The sequence below is a fragment of the Balearica regulorum genome, chromosome 4 (genome assembly GCF_011004875.1).
Source record: "Balearica regulorum gibbericeps isolate bBalReg1 chromosome 4, bBalReg1.pri, whole genome shotgun sequence".
In the NCBI taxonomy this organism is placed as follows: domain Eukaryota; kingdom Metazoa; phylum Chordata; class Aves; order Gruiformes; family Gruidae; genus Balearica; species Balearica regulorum.
This window is the reverse complement of record NC_046187.1, coordinates 16,309,166-16,329,090: the sequence shown is the minus strand read 5'-3', so window position 1 is coordinate 16,329,090 and position 19,925 is coordinate 16,309,166. Positions and strand designations below refer to the sequence as shown.

General features: G+C 39.3%; 1 protein-coding gene across 4 annotated transcripts in view; it reads left to right on the top strand.

Moving 5' to 3' along the window:
* NR3C2 (nuclear receptor subfamily 3 group C member 2) overlaps window positions 1-19,925 on the top strand; it is a 218,241-nt gene that overhangs the window by 119,515 nt on the left and 78,801 nt on the right. For all 4 annotated transcript variants that reach the window (XM_075751262.1, XM_075751263.1, XM_075751261.1 and 1 more), the window contains one exon: window positions 1,261-1,400. In XM_075751262.1, coding sequence (XP_075607377.1) covers window positions 1,261-1,400 — 140 coding nt within the window. The remainder of the gene's footprint in view (window positions 1-1,260; window positions 1,401-19,925) is intronic.

Below are 19,925 nucleotides of genomic sequence, written 5' to 3'. Positions count from 1 at the left end.
TAAATTACTTGGCCTCTGTATACTTCTTTAAACGAAGACAGAAAATTGGAAAAAGGCAAAGGATGCATACTTGAAATTTCTTAAGCAAGCTGGTTATCTTGAGTTCAGACTACCTGTGAACTTCGCTTCCCAATGACTGACCAACAAATAGCCTGTGACTTGTAATTTGAACTATCAGATTATTTCACCACCGGCGTAAAGTCTTTTAGGGTTGTTTTTGTAGTAGTTGTTTGGCAGCATTCAGAACGTGTGAAGAAATGCAAGAGGTCACGTTTACCTGGAGAAGAGAGGCTGCGTGGAAGGACAGACTTTCCCCAGCCCTCCAGAGGCTTGGGAGGGGATCTAAAGCTTTTCATCTCCTTCAGTATCTGGCACGTTTCTCTGAGCGTGCTGATTACATTAGGGTGGCATTTCCAGTTCCTGAGGGAGGCAGGAAGGAGACTCACTGCATCATGAAATGTGACTTGTTTTTGAAGAGCACTGTCTTAGAGTTGCCAGTGGAAAATACTTCCTAAAGATACCCTCTGAGAGTCATGGTTTAAAAAACCCCAACAACAGAAATGCTTAGTCTTTTAAGAAGGTGGTAGATGGTTGAAGCTGGGTTTGCAAGATGCATCAGTCTGCAAAACTTCGGAATGCTTTCTGAACCTCCGGTGCTGCTTTTCTGGCACCTACAGTCTTATGGAAGGGTCTTCTGCACTTGCAGAATGTAAAAAGGCTTCAAAGCTACTTTGGAAGTAAGCTGTTAAATTACAGAAACATTAGATACAAGCTGAAGGACCACCGTAGAGGTAAGCAGGAATGCAGACAGGAGAGTGCATGCCACTTTGCTGTGCTACTTCATGAATTGGTCTTAGTGGTTTTGTTACAGGTATTCCTTAGTTGTAAAGGCTTGAAACAAACAGAAAGAAAGAAAATTTACAGCTATCAGGTTGCTGCCAGAGTGGTTTGTTTGTTGTTTATTCTCAGTTTTAATCATCTGCTACCAATAAATGCCACTGTCCTTGTGGTAACTTCTCACATTGACATTGATATATTATGGGTAATTTAAAATAGACAATAAAAATATTGCACTTACTAATTAAAGCAATTCACATATTCAACCAGGCACTGCCAGAGAGAGTTGTGGTTTCCTAATTGTTAGGTGCCTTGAGCAATATACCTGTTATAAATTCTTAATTCAACTTTGCATTATGGCCAATGTGATCTGAAATATTCATAGCTGTTTTGTTTGGTTTGTTGTTTGTTTTTTTGCTCCAGCTCTTCATTGAGAAGTGTATCAACTGGATCTTCAAGACCTTCCAAAGTGTGTTTGGTGTGCGGAGATGAGGCGTCTGGATGTCATTATGGGGTGGTTACATGTGGCAGCTGTAAAGTTTTCTTCAAGAGAGCAGTAGAAGGTAAGAAAACACAAACCAAAAAATACCAACAAAAAAGACAAAATACATACATGTTTGGTTTTTTAATAGAAACATATATACACACACGCACATATATGTTTTCCTCTGTATTTTCCACTGTTGATAAAATTCTGTTGTTAATCTGGGAAAAAAAAAAGTTGAATGAACTCCAGTTATGTGTGGTATAGTTTATGTAGACTATGCCAGGGTGTTTTGCAGTGTACACCTTCTAAGGGATGTGTTGTTTTACTTCATGCCACTGCTGAATCAGGCTTATTCTCCACCCCAATAAGTGGACTTCTGTAATCTTTAATGGACATAGATACAATTGATGTAAACATACCCCTGATTTTCCTTCACTGGAGGATGAACACACTTGTCTCATCATGAGACAGCCTTACATGACAGTACATTTCACTCGGGTCAGTTATCTCCCTGTGGGTATTTCCTGGGCTTTCAACTCGGTAGTGCATCTGCTTCATCTTTCACCAAGAGAGAAGTGGTTTACAGTGCTGTGGTAGATGGGTTAGGAAGCAGGAATTGATCATTGTGCTATTCTTGGATTTTCTTCATTAAGGACTATGATTTTCATGAGGACTATATTTTGATAATTTTATAATCATAGGAGTTTCTCCCTATTTCAATTATCGTATAGCTAGTCTTTCCCGAACATCTCAATAGAAAGAAGTTAGGATCACTTAGAGTGCTATGGGACCTCTGGTAGGTGTTGTCTCTCCATGGCTTGGGTTGTTAGAGTAAAAGAGAATGTTTGACCTTTATAGACTTTGTAAGCAACTTCAGGTGATAAAAATTAAGTTTTTAATACCTGATAAAGAAGAACAGTTCATGACTTGCAAAGGATGTAAATACAGTATAGGTTTTTTGAAGTCTTTGATGAATAGATGTTCTTACAACCACTGATAAGCAGGCAATACCTACTTATGGATTTATTTTCATGAAGAAAAACCTAGAAGGAAGAAAATAGGCTTTTAATATGGTGATCAGCTTGTGCACTGAGAAAAGTGAGGCAATGTGTGATTAATTTCTTCTGTGATCATTAAATCTGCTGCTGATGGCAATAAGGATTTAGCGCTCTGTTAAATAGGCCTGGAGGGCTTGTGCGTCATTGAAGTCAAGACCTCATGTAATATCTCTCTATCAATCTATTTATCTATCATGAAAAGCGTCAATCTAATTGTAATGAACTTCCTGAAGTTAGAAGGACATGGAAAAGGTTTCCCCCTTCTCAAAGCATTTTCTGTTACTGCTGTGCAATCACCGACCTTGATGCCTTCATTCCTTAACTTCTTCCTTGAGTTTGCTTAATGTAGCACCTGAACTTGAAAACCTTACTTATTTTCACTGAGTGATTTCCTCCGTGTGCTTCCATGCCACATCATGGATGGGTCTTCAGACATCCATATCTAAGCTGGCCTCTGAAGCATGAGGATATTTTTTTTGTTATGGTGGTGATAGTGAGGTTTTGCATACACCAATACATACTGTGTGAAGTGACAGCACTTGTTACCTTCCTTTCTCCTTTCCTGCCTTCCAGGAAAGCTTCCTTCCCAGTCTTGAACCACAGTAATTTCAAGGTTCTGTGTATCTGTATCTACCATACCCCTCTCTTTTGATGTCCTTACTGATATAATCTGGTGGATATACCTATCCAACTTTACAAGAATTTACAAAAAATTACGAAGGATTCTGTTTAGGAGTTAAAGTAACAAGACTACATTTCCAAGCCTCAGAAGCCAAAGTTATTAGAAAAGAATTACTCTGTAATCAGGCATAGAAATACATTTTTTTAAATGAAGTTAAAAGTTATCAGTAATTACTGAAAGTTTGAGTTAAGCAAAAAAAAAAAAAAATCAAAAAATGAAAGACAAAACAATCCTGTCATCCCTAAAAATTGAAGATAGGAGTTTTAAATTAGCTTAAAATATTTTAGAATTATTATATTAACATACATGTTCCTATCAGTGGTACGTGAACAGTCTAGACTTCTGCTTGGTATGCACATGAGACCAAGCTCTTGATGCTGCGAGTAGCATTGTTGTTATGCAAACGCTAAAAATCTGGCTTGTACTTTACTATTTATATATGCATGTATGTATGCATGTATATGCATTGTAGAGTATTAGCCACAAAAGGACATAGCAAAAACCTAATACACATTTTGGCTCCAGACATCCTGAAATGATTAATGTGAATAAAAATTTGTATAGGTTGTTTTGTAACAACAAACTTTTCTTTTTTTGGTAGAGTTGTCATAGATTTTTTCAGTCAGGTACATGACCAATCAAACACCTCGTCCTGAGGTTTCCTATTTTAAATAAAGTATTTGTAGTAATTATTCTGTATCACATGTTCATGAGGATTTTTTTTAAAACTATGGTAGTTCAATGCATGGTATAAATAAAAAATAAATCAAAGGGAAGAACTACCTTAAATGTAGATCCTGGACATACCTGTCTGAGCTCTGAGCTAAAGCTGTGTTCTTTACTTAAGTGCTTGCATTCTTGTCTTTATTACAAAGAAAACAGTAAAACTCCCTCTGTGAACACAGAAACAACTTTCTGGGGAATTTATAAATACAGTGACTAATTTGAGTAAAAATGCATTGTTTCCTCTCTAAAAGATTGTAGTAAAAGAAGAGATTCCTCAAGTTCCATTCACCAGTTCCCTGAAATAATGTGTATAAATGTTTCAAAGATGTATGAATATTTTTCCAGTTATATTTTTACACACTATATGCGTGCACACACACACTTATTTCTTACTTGATTCGTTAAATGTTCTTCAGTAGGAGGTAGCACGAAAAATTATATTCTCTCAAAAACGGCCACCTCTTCAAATTGTTACTAAATATGGTAGCTACAGCCAGTACCACTTTCACAGAACCACAGAACAGCTGAGGCTGGAAGGAACTTCTGGAGGTCATCTGGTCCAACTGCCTCTGCTTAAGCAGGGCCACTTAGAGCCGGTTGCCCAGGACCATGTCGAGATGGCTTTTGAATATCTCAAAGGATGGAGACTCCACAACCTTCCTGGGCAATGATTACAGTGATTGGTCATCACTGTAAAAAAAAAAAAAAAAAAAAAAAAAGTACTTCCTGATGTTCACATGGACTTTCCTGTGTTTCATTTTGTGCCCTCTTTGAACAGAGCAACTCTTTTTGAAGGGGAAAAGGCTTTTGGTCATTAGTTTCTACTGATTAAATGAAAGTTTTATTTAGTTTAATTTAAAAAGTTACATACTGATAGTCCTTCAAAAGATATGATGGGATGGAAATCATGGGAGAGAGCAACTGGTGTTCAGGTGGAAGGACAAGTGCTCTAGTTGAAGATGTCCCTGCTCATTGTAGCAGGGTTGGACTAGATGACCTTTAAAGGTCCCTTCCAACCCATAGCATTCTGTGAAGAGGGGAGACAAATTGTGTCAAAAAGTATGGAAGCAGAAAAAAGGGGGATTTGGAGAGAGGGACTGCTGCACACCAACCAGGTCTTTGGGTCTCGGCTAGAATGGCTCATGTCAGCCTGACTTGAACAGCTTTTGAGTGCCAATTCCTTTGCGGTCCTCTGAAATATTATAAAACAGAGGGATTATAACAGAAAAGAACTGCATTGAAATTTAAAAACAACAAAGAGATTAAAGCTTGCATTTCCAATTATAAATCTGGTAATTATATTCTCAGTGAATCTTATTTTGGGGACTTGCAGGAAATGTCTAATGAATTTATGAGAAGGAGAGCTGTAGACCAAAAAAGTATTAAAATGGGTTTATTGGTGAAATTTCAAAAGTAATTTCAGATGGAATTAATTACAGGGATGTAAATTATTGAAGTGCAAAATTTTGGTATCAGGTGAGCATGAACTTTTTGCTGACTGACTTGATGAACAGGAATCTGGTATGAAGAAATGTGATTGTGTCATTAATACAGATTTGATCTACCTTACAAACACTAAAATCCTTTAACTATAACATTGTTGATACATGGCATAACTGCAAAAGTGAAGCTACTTGTATTTATATACACTTTTATCTAGGATAACTATATTATATGATTTTTCTGAATTGCAGATATGGCCAATCATAAAGTTATTTAAACTTTGATTTATGATCATTAATAGAGTCATATGCTGAAAATATGCTATACTGTGAGGGAACCTAAAGCACCTGGCCAGTCTTGTCTTCTCTTTTTCCACTGAACCAGCTTTTTCTAAGGAGATTAACAGGCTTGAAGTCAGAAATCACAGCTGTTCTTGCGTATGCTTTGCATTTTTAGTCTTCATTTGTTCAAGTTCCAGACAAGTATGAGGTAATCTGTCCTAAATCAAAATTTATATCGCTTTTTAAGTTGCTAAAGTTAATCTTTCATTCTTCCTTTGGCTTGAAGGTAAGAAAAAAAGAAGGCATTTTGTCATCTCCAAATAGTGCTATAAACTAATGCAAAAATGACCATCTTCCAGTTATTTTGCATATTTGCTGGGAGATTTTTGGCTACTTAAAATGGAAGAATTAAAATTATATCGTATTAGTTATAAGGAAGCTTGTCCTTTTTTTAAATACAAAGATGTCATGTTCCATAAATTTCGAATTTTGCTGTTGATTTCTGTTCCAGGAGGTTCACCTTAAAGCTAGTTTTCCTATTTTAGGTCAGATACATAGATCTTTTTTCACCTGTGAAGTAGAAACACAGTCACTGCAACCTAAGTTTCTAGGGTTGCATTTCTTTTTCACCTGAACATTTGCTATTTCCCTATTTTAAAGTAGGGGGAAATTTGGCTGCAGGAAATTTTTCAAAGTCTAATCTGATGCTGTCTTATTTAAATGGCCTCCTGGATGTGGTAAATGTGCTGTGCACCTCAGCGAGCAGCCTAGTAACAAAGAAATCCTACCTCCGCTGTGTGTTTGAACAGCAGGTTATCCAAGACTTCGCTTCAGTAGTGGAAGGGATGAAATGTCTTGTGTAGCAATCTGCAGGGACTCGGCACAGCTATGGGAACCAAGGTTGCCTTGAAGATAGGGTTACTGAAAAGAAGTGCCATTCTTCATCTCCCATTGTGCCAGGCTGCTCTGAAAAGACAGAAGCAAAACAACCTGGGCTGCAAGATCGAGGGTCCAACCCTCCAGTCACCTGGGGCAACTCCCAGTCTGCCTTGCCAGGCACTGAGGCCAGTCTTTTTGCCATAACCAAAGGGATCCAACAGCATTCAATAGACTCACCTTCATGTGAAGGATTGCAAGCTATTGCCAGCATGAAAATTCAGTAGTAGATAAATTCAGTTCTTTGGCAAGCACAGGCACTGTGCTACTGTTTAGCAATGGACCAGGCAAAATATCCCAGGAATACTTTTTTTTTTTGGAAGTACTCTAGCCTCTGCTTCCCAAAGGCCACACAGGAGGAAAAGTGATATGTTATGCGTAACCAGTTTTTTCAGAAACAGGTAATTTTCCTGTGGTTTTCCCATGCACTGTAAATGAAAGAACTTTACAAGACTCTATACCCTCCAGTAGAAAATAAAGAGAAACTGAAGCCTCTGTGTGTGCCTCCTAAATGTTTTCATTTGAGTTGAGGTGAAAAAATATCAAGGTATGAGAATTTAAATGCTGGAATACATAGCTCTTGAATAATTTGCTTTATTAGCATAATTTCAATTTTTATAAAATAGTACTGGTGAACAGGAAAGTTTAGCTTATTGATCATTTAAAGAAGCAATATTTTTATGCTGTAGAAGTTGAAATTGATACGTTATGTAGAAAGGCGTATTCCACACCATTTTGCTGTGTGTGCACCCATGAATTTTGTAGGTCTGTATTACTAGAATTAATTATACATACAGTTCTTCACTCTCCACCCTTCTGTTCATTCACTGTAATGGAGTCAGTGTTTTTCCATCACAGGCTGCAATTTTCCTTTTATCCACTTTCATAAGATCAGTGGCCTCTCTAAATTCGACATCACTCAGTATAGATGTCCATATGTTTTCATAGAAATTTGTATGTGGAATTTGAAGTTGACTGTGTTCCTGACCTATTGCAAGAATCTGTTTTACAAGCTATCAAACAGAAATATTAGGTGAAGAGCAAGCAGATGGGTGATCTGCTGAGGGCAAGTGAGCTGGTCAAATTCATGTAGCAGCTGCTACTCTTACTTGATATGCTATGGTTAATAGGTGTAAAATATGATTTAAATAATTAAGTCATTGTAGGTTTGAAGCTGCCACAAGGCTTCCATGCTTTTATAGATATAAAAAGGACTTCCTGGGTTTTGCTCTGGCAGGCAGTATTGCTCAGTGAAATGAAGTCTTCATTCTGCTCCTGGTTGGCTTTAGTTACTAGGAGCTCAGAGTTCATGAGGCTGGTAGGAGAAAGGAGCTAGAAAGGTTTGCACTGGGACCCCAAAAAGGAGGGGGGGAAGACCCAAGCAGTAAGAAGTGTGACTCAGAAAAAGGAAAGGTTAATAAAGGATGGAGCTTGTATTACAATTGAATATTTTAAAGCTGGGGAGATGTGGAATGGGAGAAAAAGCTTTCCTTGTGGCTCTTGGAATGTGGCCTGTATGAGAAACTCCAACTGACAGTCAGGAATAAATGCTGGATGCATGTTAAATGTGGAGTGCAACGCTAATAGAGCGAGCATTTCAGAAAAAAGGGGGTAGGTTTGGGAACCATCTAAGTAATACAGTTTCTTGGTTGTAAAACAAGTGAAGAATGGGTGAGTTTAGCAGCTGCAGTGCCACAAAGAACCACGAGTTGGTTAATGGCCGGGAAAATGATTTGTAAAACAAGTTTATATCAAGGAAGCTAAAAATCTGCATTCATTCTTTTTCAAAAGCATTAATAATTTCTTCCCTCCCTCAAGCCTTTCCAACATTCACAGTTTTTTTGATTGTAAATGCTATTTACTGTGTAAGTGAGTGTTGCTGTAGAGAGGGAGAGACAAGTACAAGAGTGAGAATTTAGATATGGGCTGCTCTCTAGCCTTGAAAAACGCTCACATGATGCTAGGAGGTCTGCGTGAAACTATTCTTCTGCACTCTGTTGTTGTTTTTTTTTGTGAATACTAATTTCTAGACTGCTTCATCTATAAAATAATACATGTAGTCGGTGATAGCCAGCCTGTACAAGCACAACGTGCAGTAAACAGAACGTACATGCAGTGGTAAGGTTGGTTTATCTTAGGCAATGACGTTCCATCAACACAAATTCAAGCATCACACAGACTTTCACATGCTTACCTTCTGCATCCTTATGAGAGAGGGGAAATTTTGGCATTCTTATGATGTGACAGAGAACTGAGTTGCAGTAATTTTTTTTTAGTTGTTTAATTTTTTAACATATCCGAGGGTAACATTCTGGTAGATCAATCTTCATAGAGGTGGGATGACCCTGTGAGTGCATGCTGATTTAAGGTAGCCACAAATATTTTGGCTAAGCGAATTTCAAATATCACAGTCATTAGTTTAAATGTTTTCTTGAATACTTAAAATTCCTTTTCTTTAAAAAGGAATGTACTTTTTCCATATGATGCATAGAGAAGGTAGACAGGGTGCTTCCTGGGAAATTCATCTTTTAGGTAATAGTTTGAAGATGGCTGAGCCACTTGTGTAATGGATACAAAATCCATATATTCAGATGCACCAAGTATTTCAAGCAAACAGGGAAGTATTCATACCATTGTGGTGCAAATGATGCTGGGAAATGCTGATACGGAGTATTGTGTATACTTCTGGTCACCAGCATGTTAAAGACAGTTTGAAACAGAGTCAAGTAAAGACATTAGGAGAGCTTCTGAAATGATCTGGAGAATAAATATTTATCTTATGTCAGGTGACTAAATGCTTTTAGCTTTTTTTAGCTTACCCAAAAAGAGTCTGAGTTGGGACATGATTACTGTCTATAAATATTTCACGGTTGAGGAATAGACAACTGAGAGGGAGGAGAATTTATTTTGAACTAAGAACTGTACTGAAATAAAAGCAAATGGATAAAAATTACGTTAGTTTGATATTTTGAGAAGGCTGCAAACAGCCAAAAAGAGGGACTTGTAGGGGCACTTTCCTGTAAGTCAGGAGGATTTAAATACCTACTTTGAAATGGAGTGTAAGAGAAGTAACTGATGTATAATGTGATTTGGTTATTTGTGATAGTAAAGGATAAGCCAAAGAGGTCTCTTTTGATTACTATTGTGTCCTGGTAAGGCTGGAGAGTTAATCTGACTCCAAAAGGGAAGGAAGTAGGAGTACTAAAAGAGAGGGTAAACCAACTAATAGATTTTTAGGATCCACTTGTAATGATGGTGGATGTCCATCTTCACAGGGATAGAGGATGCCAATTTTTAAAAATAATTGGTGTAAAGTGCTCAGATCTTGCATAAGGCAGAATTGCTTTGTATTTGTACTAGCAGATGAATGTCTGTCTCCTGCGATGACTTTTCTCATTTTGAATTCAGAAAAAAGCTCAGGAGAGTGAAGTCCTTTTGAAATAACTCCATCCTATCTAGCTAAACCTCTGCAGATACCCCTAGACCCTGTCAGGTGGCCTCATGCTTGGTTATGTTTGTTGGTTACCCACTCAAATGAGAGCCTGGCTGCTGAGAAATCCTCTGCCATTGAAGTATAATTGATCTGGCTGCCTGGACACTGTGCTCCTGAGGTGTTTTGTAATGCCTGGTACAATACAGCAGAAAATGAATAAAGCATGAATGAACATTCAAATTACAGTTTGCAATTGGACATAAGTATATGTACAAGATCTTCTATATCAAACAGCAGAAAGCATATAAAATATCATAAAACATCCTTAGTCAGATGCTTTAACTCCTTACAGCTATGGTACTGCTTCTTAAGAGATACTGCTTTATAACATGCTGTTATCTACCTGCATTGGCAGCCTATCGAAGCAATGTTATAATTTTCACTTTTAGTAGCAAATAGCACTTCTTTTCTACAACCCTCAAGGTCAGAAAATTTTTAGAGCCTGAAAAGGCTCCTCCAGTCTCAGGTTAAGTAGTTAAGAGCCAAAAGCAGATAATCCTGCAAGGTGCCTTCAGTCAAATAGTGTTAAGGAATTTTGTAGCGTTGTGGCTGAAAGAAATTCTAAACAGTTAAAACCTCAAAATAAATATATAAATACATAAAGCCAGAAATAAAACATCTTTTTGTACCTCCTAATCCCATTTTAAATAAGAGGGTGGGAAAATAGTCTCAAGACAAAAAAAAAAAAGAGATAAAATGTATCTGTCTGTTATAGGCAGAGGGAACAAGGCATCTGCTAGTATCTCGGATATAAATAGAGTGGGAAAAGGTAATGGCAAATCTCCCATTGCCTTAAAAGAAGCCAGGATTTCAGCCTTTTTTTTTTTTTTTTTTTTGCAGCACAGTTCTAGGTTGTTGGAGGTTGGGAGTGCCACTGTTAGGTTTCAGGTCTAGGCTTAGACTGAGGCAGTTTTATCAGGTTTTTTAGAAACAATAATGGCCCGTGGTCAGCTTTGGGGACCACAACTCTTTATTGTTTAAGGAGAGGAAATTCGCTAAGACAGCATTGTTACCTAGTTTTAACCTATAAAATTGTTTGGTGCCATCTCTCATGGCTGAGTTGCCAAATCCAGACCCTAAGAAAGGGAATGTGGGTCAGTCAGTCCATTCCCATCTGTTTCAAGAGTGATGATGATTATGTGGGGTTTTTGTATGCACCTTGTCCACACTAAGAGTGAGCAGAAACAAGCAGGGTTCTGTTCGGTGTCCTCAGGTGTCAGGTGAAGGTCTGCCAGGAGCTGCTGGCACTAACAGGGAGCTCCCTACGTGCTGCAGAGCTGATGCAGCGGTTTGGGCAGCTGTTGGAGTGGTCAGTACATGAGCTTTCTCTGTACTGTGTGTCACCTGCAGTTGTGTGATACAGGTGCAGCTGAAGCCTAAATCTGTGTTCATGCTCTGCATGCAGCAGATGAGAGTATGTTCTTGGGATTCCTGCTTATTTACTTTGAGGGTGACCAAGCACTGGGACAGGCTGCCCAGAGAGGTTGTGGAGTCTCCTTCTCTGGAGATGTTCAAAACCCGCCTGAATGCAATCCTGTGCAACATGTTCTAGGTGATCCTGCTCCAGCAGAGGGGTTGGACTAGATGATGTCCAAAGGTCCCTTCCAACCCCTACAGCTCTGTGATTCTGTAAAACTTGCTGATGTCCTGCTCCTGTTCACGGGCAGTGTGGCAGACCTTTTCTTTTCCTGTTGCAGGGTTTGGAGTTGCTGGGCTGCCTGAGGTTGTTGCATCCTCTCCCACCTCTTTCTGCTCCTCTGTGTGGGTTCTTGTATTAGGTGCAGTGATGGGTTTCAGGGCTTTCAAGCTGCTTGTTTTGTTGGATTTTTTTCAGTTTGCTATTTTAAAAAATATATTGGGGAGAAAAATAATGAAGTTTGCAAAATCACAACTTAATATGAAAATAATGAATGCTAGTGGCCTCTGTCGTCTTTGCTCATCTGTGCCACATGTAATGATTTCTAATTCAGCCTTAATTACACAATCACATACAACTTTTTCCATTAGACCTCTGCCTTGTTCATTGAACAGATTGGATAACGTTCAGTTAATGAGCAGCTATTCAATTTCTTGTATTCTTCTCATTGCTAAATGTATGGTCCTGTGCCTTCACTGCTGATTGCTATTCATCCCTTGCTCAGAAGACATAATTACTTATTTCTTACAGGGCTTTTCTCTGGTGCTCATCACTATAATATCCAAGTGCTTCACAAACATTGTTTAATTTATCCTTGCAATGCAAGATAAGATGAGTGGTTATTACCTCTGTTTTACAGTCAAGGAGTTAAGATACAGATTAAGCTCACACATGCCCACTGATTTGGGGTTCATGATTTATGATACTTAGCACCTCAGAGGGGCAGAAGTACTTGGCATTTTATAGCACTTAATATGTCCAAAGTGGAATTACCATTGATTTTACTTGAAGCTGTGATTGCTTAGACCACTGCAAATCAGACTCTGGATTTCAAGTGGGATATTCAGGAAATGAGGAGGATAATTAGTGATTTTTCTCGTTTATTATTATAAAGTAAGTCCATGGCAAAGGAGTTGCAGTCCAATTCTCCAGGGCACTATTCAGCTGCCTCAGGCATTGACTTTCCCTCTCCTCCCTCCCTCTCTCTCTCTTTCTTCTTTAAATCTCTATCATCCTTTATGTACTTTTTTCAGTAGCATACGAATGTGGACTCCAAGGACAAGAGTCCTTTTGACTTTGTGGTCCTGTTTCAACCTAAGTCACCATCCGCATTGTCCCCAGAATAAGCTAGAGGTCTGGCAAGGCAGATTGAGGGTGTAGAAGAAAGACATAATGTAGTTAAAGACTGCTATCTGTTGTGAGGTTCAGAATTCAGGTTTTGAGGGGTTGGGAAGTCTCAGACTTCTCACCTGCTCAGTGACAGCAACTGGAGCAAGATTCCTCGGTGGTGGTCATGTGCAGGAAACATTGATGATGATGGTGCTTCCTAGGAAAGCTACTTGCAGCTAAATAGCGACGAGGTGCCCCAAAGTCTTGGGAGCTGTGCCTAAACCACTTGACTGAAGTGAGTTTGGGAAGACTGTAATCCAGCTTCTCTGGTACATACTGATACTTGCATTAGAGGGAGCTTATGTTATGGTCCCTCAAATTCATCCTTCCTTACCTTTGTTCATAGAGGACATCCCTACATGTTTAATATTTCAGTTTGAACCTTTGCACTGTGTAAGTTTTCTGCACAGGTTACCGAAACGCATTATTACGATGTGGTTTATTTACCATCTTTTCTGAATGTGCTGCAGAAGTTTTGCAGTATAATTTTTCTTTTTAGAAACTATACTTTTCTTCCTGTTGTTTTGTTTCAAGCTTCCTTGTGCAAAACTTCATCTGAGTATAGCATTTCTTTGATATGGAAGATATGCCTTAATCACTTTGTGCCTTTAGAACTAGCAAAGGCTGTGCTAATATGCGTAGGTTTATGAAAAGAACACTGTTTTGTGTGGATTAACTTTGTCCAGATGAGAGAGCATTGTCATATAATCACAGAATTGCTGAGGTTGGAAGAGACCTCTGGAGATTATCTAGTTCAACCCTCCTGCTCAGAGCAGGTTGCTCAGCATTGTATCCAGGTGGGGTTTGAGTATCTCAGCAGGATGCATGGCTGGCAGAGACTCCACAGCACCTCGGAGCAACCTGTTTGACCATCCTCATTGTAGAAAAGAAATTATAATAAAGTATTCTTGCTCTTCTTGAAGACAGAAGTGACATTATTCCTACAGTCACTGCATCCTTCTAGTCCTTGCAAGCCTTGCTCAATTGCCATAACCTTTCAAAGATAATCAGGGGTGGTCTGTCAGTGGCATGCATCAGCTCCCTCAGCGCTTATGGGTGCAGCCCATGATGTCCCATTTATTATATGCTTCCTAGGCTGGTCCTCCTCCTCCCACAGGGTAAGTCTTCCCTACTCCAGACTTTCCCTCTACTGTTGCTTTTTAAAGCAAAAGGATCTGCTCTGGATTTAGTTGAATCTCATGCAGAAAATGTCCCTGACCTTTTTTTTTTTCCCCCCCCCCCCCCCCCTCTATCAAATTGCTGTGCTTTACATTGACGGGCTTTGCAATCTACTAGTTGAAAATAGCTCAGACCAAAGGAAGTGAGTGCAGGAGAAAACCAGCCAAGAGTTACCCTCTCAGAGCCTGGTTAACTGCTAGAGGAGCTCAGCCTTCTGCCTGGACCTAACAAAGATCTCCCACTGACTCACACTGCTAGTTAATATGTGGTTGCAAATGAGAGAGACAGACTTAAAAGCTCGGTCAAGTCTGAATGATATTCTGTCTCTCAAGATTGACTCCCATGCTTCCTAACAGATCATTCTTTTCTGATTTAATAAATAATAATTTTTAAAAAGGTCCATCTACAGCTTTTCTTCTACTGGTACACCAGATGACTAGTAATAAGAGAAAAAAACTGTAATGGAATTACTGGTTTTGGCAGTAGGTTTTTATGTTTATTGAAACTACTCAATGACTCTTGCCTGGAAAAGAATATCTGAGGAAATTCAAAAGGACTAAATAAATGCCTCAGAAAATAAACGTGGAAAGGTTATATTTTAGAAATTTATTCCAGAGATTTAGAACGTAGGCTGACTTTCAAGTCACAGGGTGAGAAAAATACCAAAATGGAAATAGCCTCTGCAATAGAAAGACAGATGCCTTATTTTAAAACACAATATGATGTCCATAAAAAAGAAAAGCAGTATAACATTGGTTTAGAAGAAAATTGGGTTTCTTTGAAACTTTTGGTACTGTTCTTGCAAGATGCAACAAATGGCATTGTAGTTTGTGTGTTACTGATCATTCTGATAAACAGAATATTTTGAATTCTTGTAATTTAATGTTTCACACCCTTTCCAGAAAAGGTGTCATTACTGTCAGCATTAATGCAGTTGTATCACAGTTCTACATCTTGTCTCAATAGCCTTTAATGCTTCTTGATTCTTGCTGAAAACTGTATCCAGAATATAGTGGCATTTTCTCCACTCATTTCCAGTTCATGACATACTTTCATTCGGGCTACTACCAAGCATAAGAACTAGAGCACAGTTTTCTCATTTGTACCTGTCTGTTTATTTTACTTCATCTGGAAATTGGTTTATGTTGCACTCTAATACAGAAGAGGACTGGACTCGATGCTTTGTACTTACTGTTGCAAAGCCCACTCCCTCATTTCTTTACATGTAACAAACAACTACCGAGACTGGTGTATTGAAGTAGACATATGGCAAACAGTTCTTGCAACGTCAGAGCAGCGTGCTTATTACAGAGCAGGGTGATGGATGATATTAAAAAAGGTAATGTTACTTTCTTAGGGAGAGACTCTATGATGCTGTGTGTGGGAATAAATCAGAAAAACTGAGCTGTAACTTTTTCTAACAGGAACAATTTAAACCGCAGTTGGAAGGTTTACAAATCTTTTGCATGCTCTGCACAAGTGCTCTGCTAAGCCTTTTCTTCATGAGGCTGGGACAATGTTTTTAACTTAAAGCTAATGCCTGTGGAGAAAAAGCGCAATAGTCCTGTACTTTCAAAACTTGGGCATTTATGCAAGTTTTCTATAAACATTTTAGAAATCTAACTATATTATTCCATTTCTGAAAGAGCATTTTTTTGTCTAGGGTATTTAGCTGTAGATGGGTATTATTATATGTATTTTCACAGGCCTGTGCTTTAATTTTTTTTCTAAGAATAATTATATATTTGGAGCTAAGCATTCAATTATTTATTCATCCATTTTACCACGTGGACTTAGCAAATGGACTTGTGTTAGCCTATACACCATATCATGCATGCAAATTCCACTCTTAACAATACTGCCTGAAATAATGTAAGTGATAGGTGCTAATTTTCTCTGATACAACAGAATGATAATGATGGACTATTGGGAAAAAATAATAATAAGTACTTCTTAGGTTGTGTGCACTGGCATACTAAACTATTCATAAAATTAAAAAAGGGGAATGAAAAGACACTAACCTATTTAAAGATGTCTTTTACTTGCAGTCTTTTTAGTAATAACAGGAAGACAGTATTCCTACAGTGACAGCACCATGTTCATGAATTAAACTATTAGGTTGTATATTCATTAGTTTGGGGGGAGGGCAGTTGTTAATGACTTCATATGCAAGGTGCACACTGAATTCTAGATATCCAAGTATTTTATAGAGCCCTGGGAACTACAAATGATATTTCATATTCTCATACTTCTGCAGTGTCATTATGTAGGTAGTCTGTGCTGAATGTAGGGCAGCAGGCAGTCTGTCAAGTACAGTAGATATGTGTGTATTTTAATACAGCAGCATTGCAAACAGCTTTATAAAAGAAATTAGGGTGTTGGAAAATAATGCAAGCACTTGGATACAGTAGTCACACTGAGCTGCATCTTTTCTTGTTTCACTTCTATTTTATGAAGGAATCCACTTCCAAGTAAGAAGTTGCGAAAGAATACCTACCAATTATTCTGTGTTAATTATTCATTTAAAAGTAGGAAGAGGAAATATGACAAGGATGAGATCTTTCACTGACTGTTTAATAATAAAAGATCATTCGTGGAAAGCATACAAAAAAGTGAAGGACATAAAAGCACAAGCAAAACATATATATTAGTACATACTCAACGAGTTCTATAAGACAGAACAGGGTTGAACAGCAGAGGTTTTTCGAACAGCATTTGAAGTAAATTTGCTTATTTGAGCATGTCTTTTTCCACAGAGTTAAAAAATGTCCTAGAAATAGAGAACTGGAGGACAGTATCAGCTTTTTTGCCTTTCGGCCCTTCCCATTGCCATTTTCATGCTTACCATAGTTTCTATTACCATTCCACTAAGAATGGGAGAAAGTCCTTGTTGCTATCACCATTCTTTCTGTCCTTGAAGCCTTCAGTAATAAGTTCACAGTACAAGAACAATGAGCCACCAAGAAAAAAAGTGGGAAATGCTGTGTACTTCTACAAGCAAAGGTGCCCACTTAGATTCATCAGGCAGACAGATCTAAAGTATTGCCATATAATGCAGGTGGGTGTAATCCAAAATCCATATGCATGTGCATTATGTGAATTTATGCAATCCATAATCCAAAATCAGTATGCATGTGAATTTCTTGGAGGCTTCACTTAAAATGAAGATTGTCAAATGAAGTGAGGGAAATCCTTTGAATTAAACTGTTTACATCTCGGTGTGGGATGAATTGGGATTTCAGTTGAAATCAGAAAGAAATGTTCAGAAAGAGAGGCAGGAGCAGGCCGCGATAAAAACATTTCTCCCATTCCAGACATGGAAGTAATGTCTTAAAGTGGGACTTGCCAGGGCTAATAGAGGAAGATTAAATTTAAAGTGAGAGAAGGATACTTGTTCAGAATAAATTTCTGCGACTGAGGCCCATTCTGTCTCTGTCACAGAATGAGCTGGCATGTGCTTGCATCCGTGTTTAGCTTGTGTATTTCTCCTGTGCTTTTACCATTTGCTCTTTATGCTTCCTCAGCTCTCTGGGTCTGATAGGAGAAGGGTTTACAAACAGCAAACCAATCTGAGAACATGAGGAATACATGTGATAATCCAGGCCCTGCCAAAATTCAGCCTGAGGGACGTGGGGGCCATGTGGCTGAGTCTGTAAAGGGGTAAAATAGCAAACCTGTCTGCAGAGGAGGGCAGTCAAAAAGGATTTGGAGGACTGGGTCTGAACAGGCTCATCTGCAGCAGTGCAACAGCTGTTCTGTACTGCATGTTAGTAGACTGCTCGTGAACCTGGTGATGGCTGAAGTCAATGTGCTGCTTCCCTTTCTTTGAGATGTGGGCTTTTTCTCAGTTAATATGTGCAGTGCAGGTAGTATGTTTATTCACCGTTTGGTCAAATGTATCGTATGTACTCATTTTCATTAATCAACTTGTCAGGTTTTTTCTTTTTTATTCTCCCCCCCCCCCCCCCCATGTAAGCATACTGTACCTTTTGTTTCCTGGGAACCCTTGACCCTCAGCAGAACCGTGGCTTCTCAGTGCTTGATTAGCTGGGTTAATTTCATTTTGCACAACTATAACTAATGGCCATTTAAAACTGCCAGAAGCCCGCTGTGGGTTTCTCCTCATGCCTGACCGTATTTGTGAGCAGCACATTAATCAGCACTCTCTGTCACGCTTTATTGCTTAATGATGAGGGTTAACTGACCACTTCCTACTAATAATGAAAAACAGAGGTCAGCAATCACTGACTGAGCAAAGAGAGGATCTCTTCTGACTTGTATTTTTACTCCTTCATCTTTGAGCAGCTTCAAATGTGCCCGCTCCACCACTTAAACATGAATGTTTATCTTTAAAGTTCATCTTAATTATAGATCAATTCATGTCATGTGTTTACCCAATCGAAGTAATCAAAACCACTGAGCTAGTTACCTAATTGAAGTTGATGCAGTCGTATGTGCGGGAAAACATTGTTCGATTTAGCAAAGTCTGTTTTAGGAGTGTGTAGTTACAGCCATAATGTAATGTGTGGATGTGGCACTGGAGCTCCCCAGCCCAAACATTTTTATGCTAGTTTAGTAATCCATGTTCCTTCCAAGTTTTGTAGTTTAATTTTTGTGTGCAGATACAGAAACTGCCATAGTTCACCTTCCTTGCAGGTTTTGATGGTACTGCTTCACAAATTCATGTTGAAGGATACTTTCAAATTTTTCTTCCCCAAGTTTGTAGTTTTATCACAGTTTTTGGTTTGTAGATGGGACATTATGCTAGCCACTGTGGTGGTTGGCCTCGCTGGCCAGTGGGCACCCATGCTGAGGCGGGCAGAAGTTACCCCCCTGCGTGAACAGGTGGGCTGTCAGTGTGCACTGAGCGGGGCACAGCCAGCATTCGCCTGCCTCCCGTCAGCTATAGAGTGTGCTTGCCTCTGCCCCCCAGCCAGAGCTGCGCGGGGAGGCTGGGCTGCACAGAGGGGCTGTGGGAGCGTAGAGCCTGCTCCTCCTGAGCTGCTCAGCTCAATGGTTAGGACCCTAAAGCTCCATTTCCTCTTCCTACAAAGTTTTAGAAAAGCAGAGAACATAAATTAAAAGCCAATGTTGTCATCATTTTCTAAGGTAAATATTTATTTGAATTCCTGAAGCTGAACTCCAGGTTATGAGAGATTTTGCAGTCTCCTGTATCAGCACAGCGTATCAGGTGCTGTGGAGCTGCTGTAATGCCTTCTGTGCTGCTCTTCTTGGGAGCATGTTGACCCAAAAGGGGGAGAAGTGAAATGGGATGCGTGTGGGTCATTTATCCCTTGCACAGCACTTGTCTGCTACAGCAGCACCTGATGGACTACTGTCAGGCTGTGTAGCTGTCTGGTACGAGTAAACTGGGGGCCAAACAGTGTTTCTTGGGGTCTTTCTTGCATCCACAAGTTTCTGTGGCTGCCACCAGCTGTTTTCCCCATGCCTACAGAGAGCAGCAGAGGTGGCACCAGGCCTATTTTGGTCTCATTCACCGAGATAGGCTCAGCAAATGAGGTCTCAGGGGCCATGAAAGATTGTGCGCAGAGCTGGAGTTGCAGGCAGCAGAGTTGGGACCACCGGCACCTGGCTCCAGCTGCCTTACCGGCAGCCACTGCCTTGCATGGAGACCGGTACCCCAAGCAGGGGGTTGTCAACCTCCTTGGAAATTAATCTTTCTCAAAAATCCTAAACACTCAAAAAAAATGAAGACGTGGGAGTGATAGGTCAGGCTCAGTGCATCAGTAGACACTTTTAATATTTAATATTTTTGGCCTTAGTCTCTTTTGCCTTCAGTTCTAATCTGTAAAGTAGAAATGGTTGTGCCATCTTCTAGGGGAATTGAGTCTTAGGTTTCCTGCATTCAGCCCTGATGGTGTAGAGAGGTAATATCTTGACTTTCTGCCCCAAATAATTTTCTTCTCAGCTGCTCTGTTTATCCAGTTACCACCTATCTGCATCCCCTGCCCTTTCTGCTTCTGGCCAGCACTCACC